General features: G+C 42.0%; 1 protein-coding gene across 1 annotated transcript in view; it reads right to left on the bottom strand.

Annotated features, from left to right (window-relative positions):
* DCP1A (decapping mRNA 1A) overlaps window positions 1–3,996 on the bottom strand; it is a 31,760-nt gene extending 27,764 nt beyond the window's left edge. Inside the window, exons 1-3 of the mRNA XM_066326751.1 lie at window positions 3,795–3,996; window positions 2,763–2,803; window positions 852–979 (exon numbers count right to left, since the gene is read on the bottom strand). Of these exons, the coding sequence (XP_066182848.1) occupies window positions 852–979; window positions 2,763–2,803; window positions 3,795–3,929 (304 nt within the window). The 5' untranslated portion in view covers window positions 3,930–3,996. The remainder of the gene's footprint in view (window positions 1–851; window positions 980–2,762; window positions 2,804–3,794) is intronic.
* Between the last annotated feature and the right edge of the window lie 10,560 nt (window positions 3,997–14,556).

The raw sequence follows: 14,556 nt of genomic DNA, 5'->3' as shown, positions 1-14,556 counted from the left end.
GGTTGTCAAGCCCTGGAACAGACTGCCCAGGGCAGTGGTGGAGCCACTATCCCTAGAGGTATTTAAAGTATGTGCAGATATGGCACTGAGGGATGTGGGTTAGTGGTGGACTGCACAGTCCTGGATTAATGGTTTGATGTGATGATCTTAAAGGTCTTTTCCAACCTAAATGATTCTGTGACTCCTTCCCTGAGGTGATCCTCCAGTCACTGTCACATACCATGGTGATTCCACAGCAGCTCCTGCTTCCTTATACCATCAGCAGTTTCAACAAATGAATCAACTTCTTGCTTCCCTTATGTCACCAACCTCACAGCTGCAATTCTGTCCTGACACCTTAAGTTCCATCCTGTCCCTACTGCCTCTGTCTACAGCTCCTCTTCCTTGCAAACCAAGCAATTTGCTTAAACACCCAACTTAATACAATACTTTTCCCAATTTGTTGCCAGTCACTCCCCTAACCCCCTAGATTTTTGAATTTACTGACCAGTTTTGACTTTTTCTTCTTTGTCACACCTATGGAAGGAAGATTGCTAAGATTATGAAACAGAGGAGACTGTCTTCCTTAGGCTGTTCTTTGCCACCATGGCAGAATCTATCCCACTACTGACAGATCCCAGAGGCTTTCCAAGGGGAAAAAAGGAAGGGATTAACGTTTGCCTGGTCTATTAGGTACACCAAAGCACAGCCAAAGCAGTGTTCCCATCTGTTAACTCAAGGGGACATTTTGATAAGAGGGAGACAGGTTTAGATCAAACCTATCAGACCATTAACTAAAGACTAGAGCAATACTGCACTTTGGTAGATTCACTTTTTTGGAGCTTATTTGGATTAGAGAAAGTCATACTCACAGCTGGCATTTCTGTAGAGAAGAAAAGGTTCATGGAGCTGAAACTCCAAATCTTTATTTACTGGTTCAACCAGGTTGTGCATATTCAGTCGATTCACAATCGTAAAACCATGATAAGGAGAAGCTGACCTATTGTGTTAATTAAAACAAAACCAAGGATTAATACCTTCATCAACAGAAGTAATTTTCTGAAACCAAGTGATGAATTCATCTTCAAATTTCCATTGCTTTATCATGTGAAGCTTTAGAAGTCCTGAAGCTCTCACAGTTTTTCTATTCCGTTTCTTGGCATGCCACCTAATTTCAATTTCAAACTACACTTACCTCAAAGCAGGATTAGGATTAACATTACAGTTCTACACTGCTAAAATGCTGAATCAAAGATATGCCTCTCCAAAATCTATTCAAAAAAACTAGGGCAGGTCCACCATTAAAATGCAAATGTATTCAATACCTGACAAAAGATCGTTTTGAGGCATTTTAGAATTTTTTTTATTAAAGGAGAAAAACCAAACCACTTACACAGCATCATTACCTTATTGTAAATAGACATGACAATAAAAAAGAGCTGCTATCTTAAATAGCATGAAGTAAGGGGAACCATAAACAGTAATTTCTTCCTAAAGGAAGACTCTGCAAATAAGGACTTAACCCTGTGTCCTGAGATAAATTATTCAGAATTGTATTGCTTAGTGAAGCAATTTTTATTTATCTAGATATTTGCAGGACACCAGGTAGAAAAAGAGAACACTGAGTAAGAATTGAAAGTTCAAGATAGTTTTAGATCTGTTTTCCCTTACTGCATGAATGTCCTGTCAGCACTCAACTGTGCCTGTAAGCTGGTATATAATCAACAACAGCACAATGAAGGCAGGCTAAAAATCAGACACAATTAACTGGTAAATATACAGATTTCTGTAATGGTGTGGCCACCTAATGATTGACCCAAAAATCTGCCAAGAGCTTCCAAGGACAGGGTAAACAACCATTACCATCACAAGTGAGTCTCTTAATGCACCTCGCAGGACTCATCTGAAATCATCAGCTAATGACACTAGAAGCTTTTGATTTATTTTTTGTTTTGATTTGTTTATTTAAAAAGTTTGGTTCACTTTCTTACACTAAGTGTTTCCAAGCTGGGAGCTGAAGTAACAAGATCTGGTTACTCAAATCCCTACATAGTGCCAGAATAAAATATTTTAACAACCAAACTATGACAGTCTGCTTCAGGATGGCTTAAATCAACATTATTTCCATTTCTTGCCTTTAACAAAGTGTTATTTAATTTAGAATTTTTTAATTGCCTGTAATTTAAAACTTGAACTCATGATTGATTTTATGTGCTGGTTCTCCTCTTCAACCTTTTTACCTGTCCAACAGAACTGGAAATTTCTTCCATGGTTTTTATGAGGAAATCAAATAGCCCCCAAAACCAGACACTATGAACTCTCCAGCTTTTGGGCAACTTCATCCATTAACAAAAATTTATGCCATATTCCAGGAGTAAATTAAAACACATCATTTAATTTCTCATCTCTATTGTTTTCATAATCAACTTCATGGATTTTAGGAGACAAAAGGAGATGTGGCATTTAACAAACTCAATGCACTAACAAACGCTATTGGATTAATAAAATAAGCTCAATAAACCAGTTTTTTATGTGGGTACATACAAAGCATTCCAGTTTTATGCTTTCTCAGCAGTACTTTTAGGGGCTTGTGACAGAGTTGCTCACCCATGTACAGAGTTTATTCTTTTTGAATGAGTACACAGCAGTTAACAGCTGGACAAGCAAAAAATAATGAGCATGAAAGCTCTGCAGGAAGCCATCTGGAGTTTGTTTTGTTAAAGAAGGAAAACAAATATCACCACCACTATATCCCCCCTCTCCCCCCAAAAAACAACCCTTACCTTCTATACACAAATAAGGTCCCTTCAATGTCGGTTTTCTCCTACAAAAGACAACAAATGAACTTCAGGGATGCGTTTGTTCACACAGTTATGCAGGTTTGGACACTGTTTTAATTACAGAGACTTAAAACATCCTTATCTTTCCATAACGTTGACACCACAGGTCTAAAATATGCTCTCCTATCTTCAGAACCTACCATTTTTTTTTAAATTAGAAAGACTAGGAAGTTAAACGCACTTCCAAAAGACTTTGCCCACTCTCTCAGCTTGCCGATGTGCTACATACACAGTGTTCCACAGCCTCCCCATGCTGAGCCTGGGGCAGACTCCAAATATTGGAGAAGTTGTGTTCCAGTTGCACTCCAAGGACAGCGACAACAGCACACCACGGCAGAACTACGGCCACGGCTCCGTGTCAGACTCCAGCCTCCACAGCAGCCCTCACCACGGGCGTGTGACCCACGAGCGCATAAAGCCGGTGCAGCTCCAGGGCTGCACACGACAACGTGGAGTTCCCCATACTCCCATTTTTATGGCTCTTTGATGAACTCGGTGGTCAAGCCAAAACTGTGTTTTAGTGCAATGACGAACACTCACACCTTTAAAATCTCCTCTTCCCAAATGAGGGCTCTGTGCAACAGGCAGGAGCAACAACAGTAAAGTACGATTACAAAAGAGAAAAAGGCGGTGGCCACCAGGAGCCAAAAGGCCCTCCAGCCCTTGCACTGGCCCGGTCCGAGGGGGAACTGCGCCGCCTCCCCGAGCGCACACACGGTCTGGGCTCGCCTCGCCTCTCCTTCTTCCTTTTCCTTCCCTCTCCCTCCTCCACTTCCTCCCCTTTCTCTCCTCTCCCTCTCCCCTCCTCTCTTCCTCTCCTTCCCTTTCCTCTCCCTCAACACAAGCCGGTGGAATGCACCCAGACCCCAAACTTCCCCCTGGGCAAGCGCAGCCCCGCGCGGGCCCCGTGCGGACGCGCCGGGCCAGGCGGCTGCCGGGGCTCGGACACGGCCGGGCCCGCCCCACCGCACTCACCCACTCGTTATCCTTGGGGCTGAAGCTGTAGAGCGCGACCTGGCCGGTCACGTCGGCGATGCCGGTGATGAAGGGGTCGTGCCGCCGCAGGGCCGCCAGGCTCATCTCCTGCCCCGCTCTGCCCGCCGCCTCCATCTTGGATCCGGGCAGCCCCGCCCGCGGAACGGCAACAGCCGCGCTGGTGCAGCGGCGCACCCGGCCCCGCCGCCGGCCGGAGCGCCAGGCCCGCGCCTGCAGTTCCGCCCGCCGCCCAGGGCCCCCGCCCCGCCCCGCCCCGCCCCGCCCCGCCCCGCCCCGCCCCGCCCCGCCGGGCCCTTCCCGGGCGCCGCCTCTCCCCTCGGGAGCCGCCGTCCCTCACCGGCTCCCCGGTCCTCCCTCGCGGCTCCGAAGGCCACCGAAGGCTTGCGGGGCCGTGGGCCCGTGGCAGAGCCCCGGGGCCGTGCGCTTTGGGCAGGGCCGCGCCCCCTGACACGCGTGGGCAGGGCTGAGGGCTGGCCCTCGCATCTTGTTATTATTTATTGACCCCATGAGGAAAGGCTCCGGAGTTTAGTGCAGGCTGCCTTGAGGAGTTCGATGAGCTGGGTCTCAGGCTCAGGAATTCTCTTCCAGCGCTTTGGGGGTGATGCTGTTTGCTCCTGTGCCTGTCGTTTTCTGGTGTATCAGTGTTTCACGGGCTGCCGTGGGATGTGGAATTTTCAATATTTTAGAAGAACTTGGGGATTAAATATTTCTTTCAGGTATAGTAAGCATCCACAGATACGTTTCTCAGGTGAAGGTACATAGGACAGTAAGCTGTCATATGTAGAGTGCTATGTAGTACCTATCTACGTTTGCTGAAATACGAACAAAGTAACATGCAGTGCACTGAGCTTTTTCCTGCAGTTTTTTCAATTACTGGTGATTTTAGGAACATCAAAGTATAGAATATTCATCAGGACCAAGGCATGAATTACTTTCAAGATAAGATCACTCAGGTTCAAGTATCTTCGTGCAATCAGACAGAAAAAAAACAGGTTTGTAAATGTCTAAACAAAACCTTGTTCGTGGCCAGCTCCCGACCCTCCTGAGAATTTAAAGAATGTGTTCTATGCTCTGTATTAGGTTTTTTAAAATGAATGTGTGCTATGTTCTGATCACAGGTCAGGTTGTTCTTTGTGGCAGGTGGACAAGCTTCTGATTTTAATGCAGCTTTAGAGGATAGTCCTCTCCCACGATGGCTGACATTTAATGCACAAACTATAAACAAGGATCTAGCAGTTGTGTGGTTCCATAAAAAGTCTTTCCGACAAGAAGTGGAAATATCGAATTCCAATAGAATATAATTTTTTTAAACTGTCAAGGTTTTGGGGCAGAACAATAATGTGCCTGTTTTGGTGTCAAAGAGTTCTAGTATAAAGTAAAAATGCATTTCTTAGGGAAAAAGTAATTTAGACACAGAAGTTCATCCTAGTAACTCACCCTTGAACCCCAGGGCAAAAGCATCAGTAAAAACCTCCACAGAAGTCATATGGGATGTCTTAGAGCTCCATAAATTGTCCATGTACTTCTAATGGTTCCACCACAGGAGAGCCTAATCCATAAAATTTGGGTTTTCACTAGTTCTGTGAAAACTGTGTGTTTGCTCTTAAAGACCATATTTTGATGTAAAATGTCTCATTATTCACTAACAGTTTACATTAGAGAAAGACAAAAAGAGGAAATTAAAGTTTGAAAACTATTTTATAGAGCAACAACATTCTAAGAACTCAAGTGAAACAGAAAGAAAATTACAAAAACTTTTAAAAAAACCTGGTTCTACATGGCGTGTTAAGCATCAGACTGCCCCTTTCTGCAAGATTACTGTAAAGCAAAGGTATTTTTCAAGTTTGATAACTTAGTGGCAAAGGAAGTTTTCTCCTGTGTGAGATCTCAGTTGTGAAAACTGCTTTGCTTTGTCTTGTATTAAAAGTGAATCACAAGGAGCAGCAAGAAAGAAAGAGAAGCAGTGGTTTCTGGTTATGGATTGTTTTCCTCCTTCATCTGCTGTTTCCAGTTCTGCATTTCAGTGAGTTTATTCTCCTTACCCATCTTCACTGTTGTTGCATTGGAATGAAATACTCTGTATCAGAACTGATGCACTGTGTGTCACCTGCCTCCTCAACCTCGAAGCACAGCGAAGTGTGTGCACAGGCAGAGTCTCAGGGTACACTGGAAACTTGTAGCTACTGAGGTGTGTGCTATGAGTGTTGTGTGGTGCAAATCTCCCTGGCCCTCTGCACGGCTGAGCTGGGGAAATATTCCTCTCTCACTCCCTGTTCCCAAGCCTTGCATGGAGCCAGGCACAAGTGGGATGATGCACACGATGCCCTTTTCATGTTTTCTCTGTGAGTGGGACAGATTCCATTTGTGTTTCAACACGTGAACATCATGTTTTATAGTTCACTTATTCTGCTGAGGTTTTATAGGACAGGATATGATAATTTATTACCCTAAGTGCTGCTGTCTACTTAATATGTGTTAATATTAAGGTAGATGAAGTAATAAAGACCCTATTTTTCTCTGTCATTTGCTTGTGGTGCCATGGCCGGGTCTCTGTTGCTCTGTTGTTCAGATTTTTCCTCATTTGTATAAATATGGTATAAACTGCTCAGGTTGTGTAATTGCCTTCCCTGGCAGTTGTTCTGCTCTTTGGAGGGCCAAGTGGATCAGCAGCTTTTCCTAGGAGTTCTAACTTGTACTGTGCTCTCTCTGCACTGATGCTGCAGCCACAGGTGCCTTATTGCATATTCATGGTGGCAGAGACATGTTTTTAGCTGTGCAAGATCTTTTTCCTCATTCAGAGGAAAGTTTTCCAAATTGCTACATATTAACAGTGCTATAGGGCAGCAATGTTAATCCAAACGATTAAAATTGGTGGGATAGGACAGTGTGTGAAGGGACTCCAGGTTTAGCAGGATCATCACGTGGAAGTGACAAGGTTTAGGAGGATTGTTCTGGGACTACTGACTTACCCAGTTGTAGGTATAGGATTTTTTCCTGTTTCCACGCTCTGTATAAAATAGAGATAACACAGAACTACTTTGCATAGCATCTGAGTCTCTCAGCTGTTGCAATACTGAAATGTGAATTTAACTAGAAGTCTCTTTGTCATAAAATAGTTGCAGTAATGATTTTGTAAAGGAATGGATGACTTTTATTTTTCTTTCTATCTTCTCCTTGTACAATTGGAAAAATCTTCCAGAAAATGTGAAGCATGAAACACTAAAAACAACAGCACTATCTGAAATAATGTAATTTAATTGAGTACAAGGACAATTATGGAAAAAAGGCAGTTAGCCATCTACATGTCCACTGACATTTTGGATATGAGTGTAATCAACAGTTATGATCCTTCCAAGAGGTTCTGAAATAATATTGAAAGACACACAGAAAAGTTGGTAAATTACAATTCAATAAAAACAAAAGAATGAAAATACTCAATTCGATTTATACAGTAAAGTTACTCCCACAACAACAGTGTAAGAGGGTGAAATAGGTCACAGGCAGCCTTCCTTACATTGCTCAATAACATTAGAAGGATTAATCATTTATGGATTATCTCCTAGAAACAATGATCTGGTGCAGACAGGTAATCCAATCTCCTCTGTCTTTCTAACCTGGTTTGCCATTTCACAGGAGATTGTGGAAGGGTGGCAAGTTTTTCTGGGAAGACATTGCCTGCCAGCTTGAAACATGTAAATTGCTGGAATTTGCATCAAAATATGACAGCTCTTCTCTGATGAAGGTAGGTTGTGAAATTAGACAGGTAAAATGATTTTTTTAAACTAGGGCACAGAGGTTCAGCTCAAGATTTTATCATGTTCACCCTTAGTTAGAATCTGTCACTGATAGAGTAAAGAGAGAAGTTTATCATCGACATAAATTAGAGCTAGAGAGAAAACATTATTCCTGAGACTCTGGATTTTGCATAATATCCAGCAATGTGTTTTTCCTGAGTAAATTTGTAGAAAAATTTAAATACAACTTATTTTTGAATGCAAGCCTTTCAGTGATGGCAGCCTCTGTAAGTCCATTAGATGCAGGTTTGCAGCCTAACTTTTACTGATTGATGTGCTTAATGTAATACACTGGGATTTGAACAAACATCTTTGGCTACTTCTGGGATATTTTACCTGGCTGTAGCCTCAAGGCCTGCTGTTAGATGTATTAGGCTGTGCTAATTTCATTGCTGAAAATGAGCTCCATTGCAAAATATTCATTGGTCAAAATATTGCAATAGCAAAAGTGCACCATCAGTGATTTTCAAATGCTTATTTCATTTTGCATGTAGTTGCTGTTTTATTGTTATAATAACATTAAGAAGAAATATTCAATTACTATTATAAGCAGAGTAGCCTGTTCCCCTAGGTCTCCTTGTACAGTAAAAAAAAAAAGAAAAGATAATTAGATTAGCAAGGTCCTGCTCTGTACAGAATTGAGAAACACATCAGGAATAATTGTGCATCATAGTAGTAATCCTGAGCCTTGAGAAAGCTACTTTAGTAGAACCATGTTAGTTTTTACCTCAGCTGTTTTTTCATTACTGAGTGATCTACCTTAAAAATATTGTGTCGGCTTTATGGCATTATTGTGTACTAATTTTTTTGTCTTCTTAAAGCATTCTTTTTTCTTTCTGAGCCATATTTGATGGCCCCATGTATCTGGCCCTTTAAATACTGGGATTGTCACATATATTTTAAAATGTAGGTTTCTGTGCTGCTTTATCTCTGAAGCTGTGCTGTAAAATAGCAAGTCAGAATTATTTTAAAATATTAATTGTTTTTATTAATATTATTCCTGCTAGTATTTTTATTTAATATTTAATTTAAAATATTTTGTCTTCTTGCAAAATATTCACATACCAGAGAAATCATCTCTAAAATAGGCTAGATTAATTTTTTATGAGCAAATGTGTATTTTTCAATAGGCTTTTCTTGATGTGGTACTGTACTAATAAGGAAGATGCAACACGATTCTGAGAGTAAATAGCTTCTAGGGCTTTTCAGACATGACTGGAATCAAATAGAATATAAAGCAGCCTGGTGGTTTGGGCTGCTTTTGCTGCTTCTTGGGTTTTCCAGTGTCAGAGGAATGGGAATCAGCAAACCTGCATTAATTTCAGAGGTTATTAAACCACTGCAGCTCTCTCCACCTTCATTTTCCCAGCCATAAAATGAGTACAGTATATTTACTCATTATCATAAATGTCATTGGAGTACTTTCTGAGGAGCAATATAAGCAGTAGGCATTCTGGTGATACTTCACTCATCCAGGGGAGGGCTGGTGGGATGCTGAAGGATCACAGAACCTTGCTGGAAGGTGAGGGCAGCAGCTGCACTGGGTGCTGTCACCAGGAGAAAGGAGCAGGTCTGGAGCTGTGCTCTGGCTGGGTCTTGGAGCCTCTCCATGTCAGCCAACACCTTCTGTGGGTCTCATCTTCTGTGGGCTGCAAACAAGAACAGACACAGGTGTAGTGAGGGCCTGGAGCACAGCATCTCTTAATTTCTCCTGTGAGTACATGTATCTTTGCTCTGTGCTCTGGCAGCTTTCTCTGGGATGTATCTTGTCCAAAAGTATTTTGTCAGTGACTAAACCACGTGGTTTGAAAGTGTGCCGTGTGCTAAATTCTGCCTCTATCAATTGCAATCAAGAATCCATAATGTGCTCCTACTTAAAAAAAAAAATCAAGTTCTGAGGTAGAGCCACCCATTTTGGATGGCCTTCCTGCAAGGGGTGAGGAAGACAGGCTGGGACAGGTGGGGAGGAGTCACCATACCTGGTGAAAAGGGAAGCTCGGTTACATCATGACTAAGGAAATAGACTGAACGAGATCCTAATCTCTTATTTGGCCTCTTTCCTCCAGTTAAGTTCTGGCTGATGGAGAATTTCTTTGCTGCAGTCACTCAGAAAAGAGTCATAAAGTTGTGTGATGAAGATCCTCAGGGGAGGCCTGTGGATAAGATGTGTGAGGAGTGGCACAGGAAGGGCATTTCAGGGCAAGGGTTTTACACACAGTGCTGTGGAAATTTGTCACCAAACTGGAACAGAGCTTAGCTAAGATGTGGCTGGAGCTCGGGCCTAGAAGGCTGCGGTGGAAGTCCAATTACAGCCTTTTAATTTTGGGACCTCATGTCCCTTGACCTTGGTGTTAGGAAATAAGTGATCTGATAGTAATGAGGTATTAAAGAACAAAAGCAACAGCATCTTATTGAATTAATTTCAAGTGGGTTGTGTGCAGTTACGTGTGTAAAGAGAAATGTCAGTCAACTATTTCCTACAGAATCTTCTACAAAATCCTGTTCACAGATTACCTGAATTTTCATTTGGAAAATAAGTATAAATTGGGAGATTAATCTACAAATTAGATTGCTTGCTTTGGTATGTTTTCAAAGGAAAAATAAATAACTAGTAAGTTGTGTGTTGAATCCATTCCTTGCATTCAGACAAGAATTCTTCCCAGTGGTGCATCACAACAAAATTACATTTACATGTGGAATTAGTGCATGGAAATGCTGAATATAAAGAGCTTGTGATATATATATATAGGGAGAGAGGGGTGATATATTTTGTCAGGTAAGGGTTGGCAAGCCGATGAACAGCTCTCCAATAGATTGTAATAATGTTAAATAATTATTTCAAGACCTCTTGAGTGTTCATGACAGTTTTCATGACAGGCTCTAATAGGTCCTTTCAAGATTCTCATAGTCAGGACAACTAGTTCTCATTTTCAGAATTACTACTTCAACTAAAGCTTGTACATGGTAAGAACCATGTGATTTTCAAAGCAATTAAATGTAACAGACTTTGAGAGCTGCAGTGTAAACAATGCACATATGCACCAACAGCTGAAGGACCACATCTCCTCTTGCTTTTTCCTTCTGGTGTGACGCCTTCCAGAGCTGGCAGGTTGAGCTGGGCTCTGCAGTCCTGGAGTGACACAGTGCCTGCCTGCCTGCCCAGCTCCTCTTCTGCCTCTGAGTGCAATCTGTGGCTGCTGACAGCTGGCACAGAAATCAAGGATGGGGAGGTGAAGTTTGCCATGCTGGCCTTTCCCTGTCCCTGGGTGCACCTGACATTGCTCAGGCAGAGATGGGGCATTTTTTTGAAGCTTGATGCTTCCATGACAATAAAGACTTGTCAACCGGGAGAGCTGAATTCCAGTAGTGATGAGCTGTCCCACAGGGCAGGAGTGGCCAAAGTCCACCATTTACCCTAACAGAAAGAGACTCAAAACCAGCTACCGAAAAATAGAGCAAAACATTGCCTCTGCAAAATGTTTTCATTCTGAAATAAAACTGGCGTCCTTTACTGGTTTAAGAAAAATTCTGATCAGCTTTGTTTTCATGATGGATTAGTTATGTGAATAATCAGGGGGTGGTTATGTCTAGGGAGTGACCTGGGTACAGAGGCAGAGCTGGTGGTGCTCCTGCAGTGCACAGAAAGGGAGCTGAGGCAAAGGCTCTTCCTCCTGCTCTTGGTAGCAAGAGTGTCCACACAGGAATAGCAGGGGAGCTTAGGCTGAGGGAAGGTCTGGGAGACAAAACCAGGGATGTCTTTGTGATGTGTTTGTGTGGAAAGGGGCCTGTTTGACTGGTAATAACATGGGGATGTGTTTTGATAAGATTCTCCCTTTATATTCTGTTTCGGTGTTTGGTTTTTTTGGACTTGGTTTTAAATTCCAGCTGTAGTGGAGAGCTGGCCAAGTAGGCTGTGTAAACTTCTAAGATTTAGCACTTGAGGGTCACTGTGTGATTCATGAGTTTCTGTGACATGAGAGCCAGGCAATGCTGTTGGCTTACAAACAGCTGTTGGGAATGCTTAAGTTAAAAGGGTTATTCTTGTTCCTTTAGAAAATCCCCCTAATATTGTGTAATATCAGGATTTTTGCATTTATCCAGCCTCAGAAATTCCCTTTATAGGCTCTTGCCTATTTCATCATGCTTCTTTAGTGGTCCCACTTCTGCAAAGTGCTGTCCAGGGGCTTGGTGGCACCAAGCCAACTGCTGAGAGGTTTGAAGGGTAGTAACTATTTGTTTGAGTTTAAACAATTCAAGGTTTACTAAGTGAAATCCAGTGCAAGTGAAAGCTAGTAACTGAAACGCTGACTTTAGCAGGCAAGCATGACTGCCAGAATAGGGGCACTTTGTCAAACACTTTCAGAAAGAAAAGAAAAATGTGTAACAATGAAGATAATTGTACAGTGGTATTTTATTACCATCATGTCAGAAGAACAGAGAGACTTATTAAACTTACTTCAATCCCCATCAGTTCTTTATAACCTTGAAAAAATCAGAGGAAGATAAAGAAATTGTCTATATTCTGTCTCTTTAAGTTGATTTTTTATTTGCATCTCTACTCAGAATTTAATTATGTTTGTAAAAACATTTTCTGGTATATGGGCTATTTGCAAACTGTTCCCTGAGATTATTATTTGAGATTTCTCTTAATTGTAGTTTTAAGCAGCATTGTGCTGGTTTTTGAAATGCTCCCAAAACCATCAAGTGCTCTCCAGAGGATGTGTTAATGAGGCATATAATGGGACATTAGGATGAATTTATTATTTTAATTCATACATTAGAAGGTTATTTTTGATACATTTGCTACCTGTTTCTCATTATAAATGAACTAACACTAGAAAATGTTTACCTTGTAAAATTATCAGAGGCAAATGTCTTGCTTATCTGAATGTAGGTAAAGGGATACAGTAGCAGCAGGACTTCTGTTATAATCAGCAAAAAGGTAATAGAGGAAAAAAGCAACTGAAATATAGATCTGTAACAAGATCTTCTGTTAGTTCAGGGATTTTTGAGACTTGTGTAGTCTCTTTGGGGCCCGTGTTTTTTTTCTCATATTTCATCTGAAACTGTCTTTGTTTGCATTTCCATTCAGCTTATGCAAGAGAGGAACTTTGCAAATCTATATAAATTAATTTTTCCAATGGGAAACTGCAGGTAAATTGTGGATGTCATGGGCTTCACTCATCTGTGTAATCCAGGGGAGCTGTTCCCAGCTTTAGTCTGAATCTGGCTGACTCAGAGTGACCTTGGTGGCAGGTAGGGACTGGTGGCTGGGCTGACCCTTTCAGCAAGTCCACAGCTGTGGTGGACTAACACCACAGATGAACACCAGTGCTGTTTAAGGGAGCATCTAAATCTGTTCACTGACTACTCAGTGGTTCAGGTGTGTGGCTATTTGAAAATGCTCATTTTGTGACCTTTGGCTTGCATCCAGGAGATATTTCAGTCCTAACCTTTGGCTTGTATCTTGGTTTCTGTCTTGGGCTCTTGACCTTTGGTATTCAGCCTGACTGCTGGCCTTTGGGTGCCAGACCACCTCTTGTCCTAGGCTTGGATTTCAGTTTTGGATATTAGCTCCAACAGCTTCTTGCAGCTTGGCACTTAAATCTTACATGTGCTTTTGAAATTTTCCCTTTAGGGTACTAATTGTTCTTCTTACATTTCTTTTTCAGCCTTTATGTAAAACTCTTGTAATCAGAACAGCTCAATTCTAAACACATCCCTTCCCTCGTGGGTCATTAAATGGAGGATGCAGAGCTGTTTGGACACTCTTCCAGGAATCCCTGATTCTTGTTCACCATGGGCAGACTCTTGGTTGCCTTTGTGCTCAGACTTGTGTGATGTGCAGGTGGGTGGGTGCCCACCAGCACAGCCTCAGGCCCAGGTGGCCATGGCAAGTCTGCCTTATGGCTGGACATCTAAAAAGCCAAAAAGAGTGCAAGCCTGATAAATCCCAGCATCCTGTTTTCTACAGGTCTCTTGCTGAGATACCAACCTGGAAATTTGACCAAATGTTAAAATTTAAAAACTCTCCATAAACTAATATTCAGTTAATTTTCTCCTAAAACGTGATATATGAAATGACAGCAAAATCATGTCTAAGGAAAACAAACACAACCCCAAGGTCCCTATGGTATTTTCAGTAAAAGCATCACAAGGTTCGGTTGCTTTCGGAGGTCAGATGGCAAGCTCCCTGTTCACAGTTGTGACTACATGCTCATGTGAGTTTGTTTCCCTGGCTTTGCAGGGACTGTTCGCGTGAATAACCACTCCTGCAGAGTGAATAAAGGCATTTGCAATCTGGTCCCAGCTGGAAACTTATTTCTGAAGCCAGTTCACTCTCTTCATAAAGCACAGATTCTTTATTTTATCTTGTTTTGTGTTTAGTTCACATGATTTGAAATCTTTAGGTTGATTGCTGCGCCCTTCCAAATAGCTTCCTACTGGAAGAGACGTATATTTTATAGCTCTTGATTCTTTCCCAATGCGTATTTGGAATAGAGATATTCTTGTCTGGGAGGAGAAGGGTAATTGCTGCCTGCCTGGATATCAGTTAATTAGCAGTCTCCTCACCAGTGGACGCCTGGCTAAATTCACTCTTTTGCTGAGTAATTTATTAAATAACTCCAAGACTATTCAGGCAGCCTCTACAGTATTTTATACCAAAGCACTAATTGCTTGGTATATTTAATGGCAAAAGAGATGTAAGGAAATACAGGGCATATATTCTCAGTTGCTTACCAACCTTTCCCTCACGCTTTTCTCTTGGAACACAGGGCTAAGTAAATTAGATCCAGTCATTCCTTACGTGAGGATGTGGGCATAATCTTACAGGAGTTATTGGCTATCCACTTTTTCCTTAGTTGATACAGTCTTGGGCTGGTTTGGAATGCAGAATAACATTTCAACCAGGAATCCCTGTCATAGCCTTAGCAAGGCTGCTTAGA

Source organism: Sylvia atricapilla, chromosome 11 (assembly GCF_009819655.1).
Source record: "Sylvia atricapilla isolate bSylAtr1 chromosome 11, bSylAtr1.pri, whole genome shotgun sequence".
Classification (NCBI taxonomy): domain Eukaryota; kingdom Metazoa; phylum Chordata; class Aves; order Passeriformes; family Sylviidae; genus Sylvia; species Sylvia atricapilla.
The sequence above is the reverse complement of the archived record's forward strand: the minus strand, read 5'-3'. Positions and strand labels throughout refer to the sequence as shown.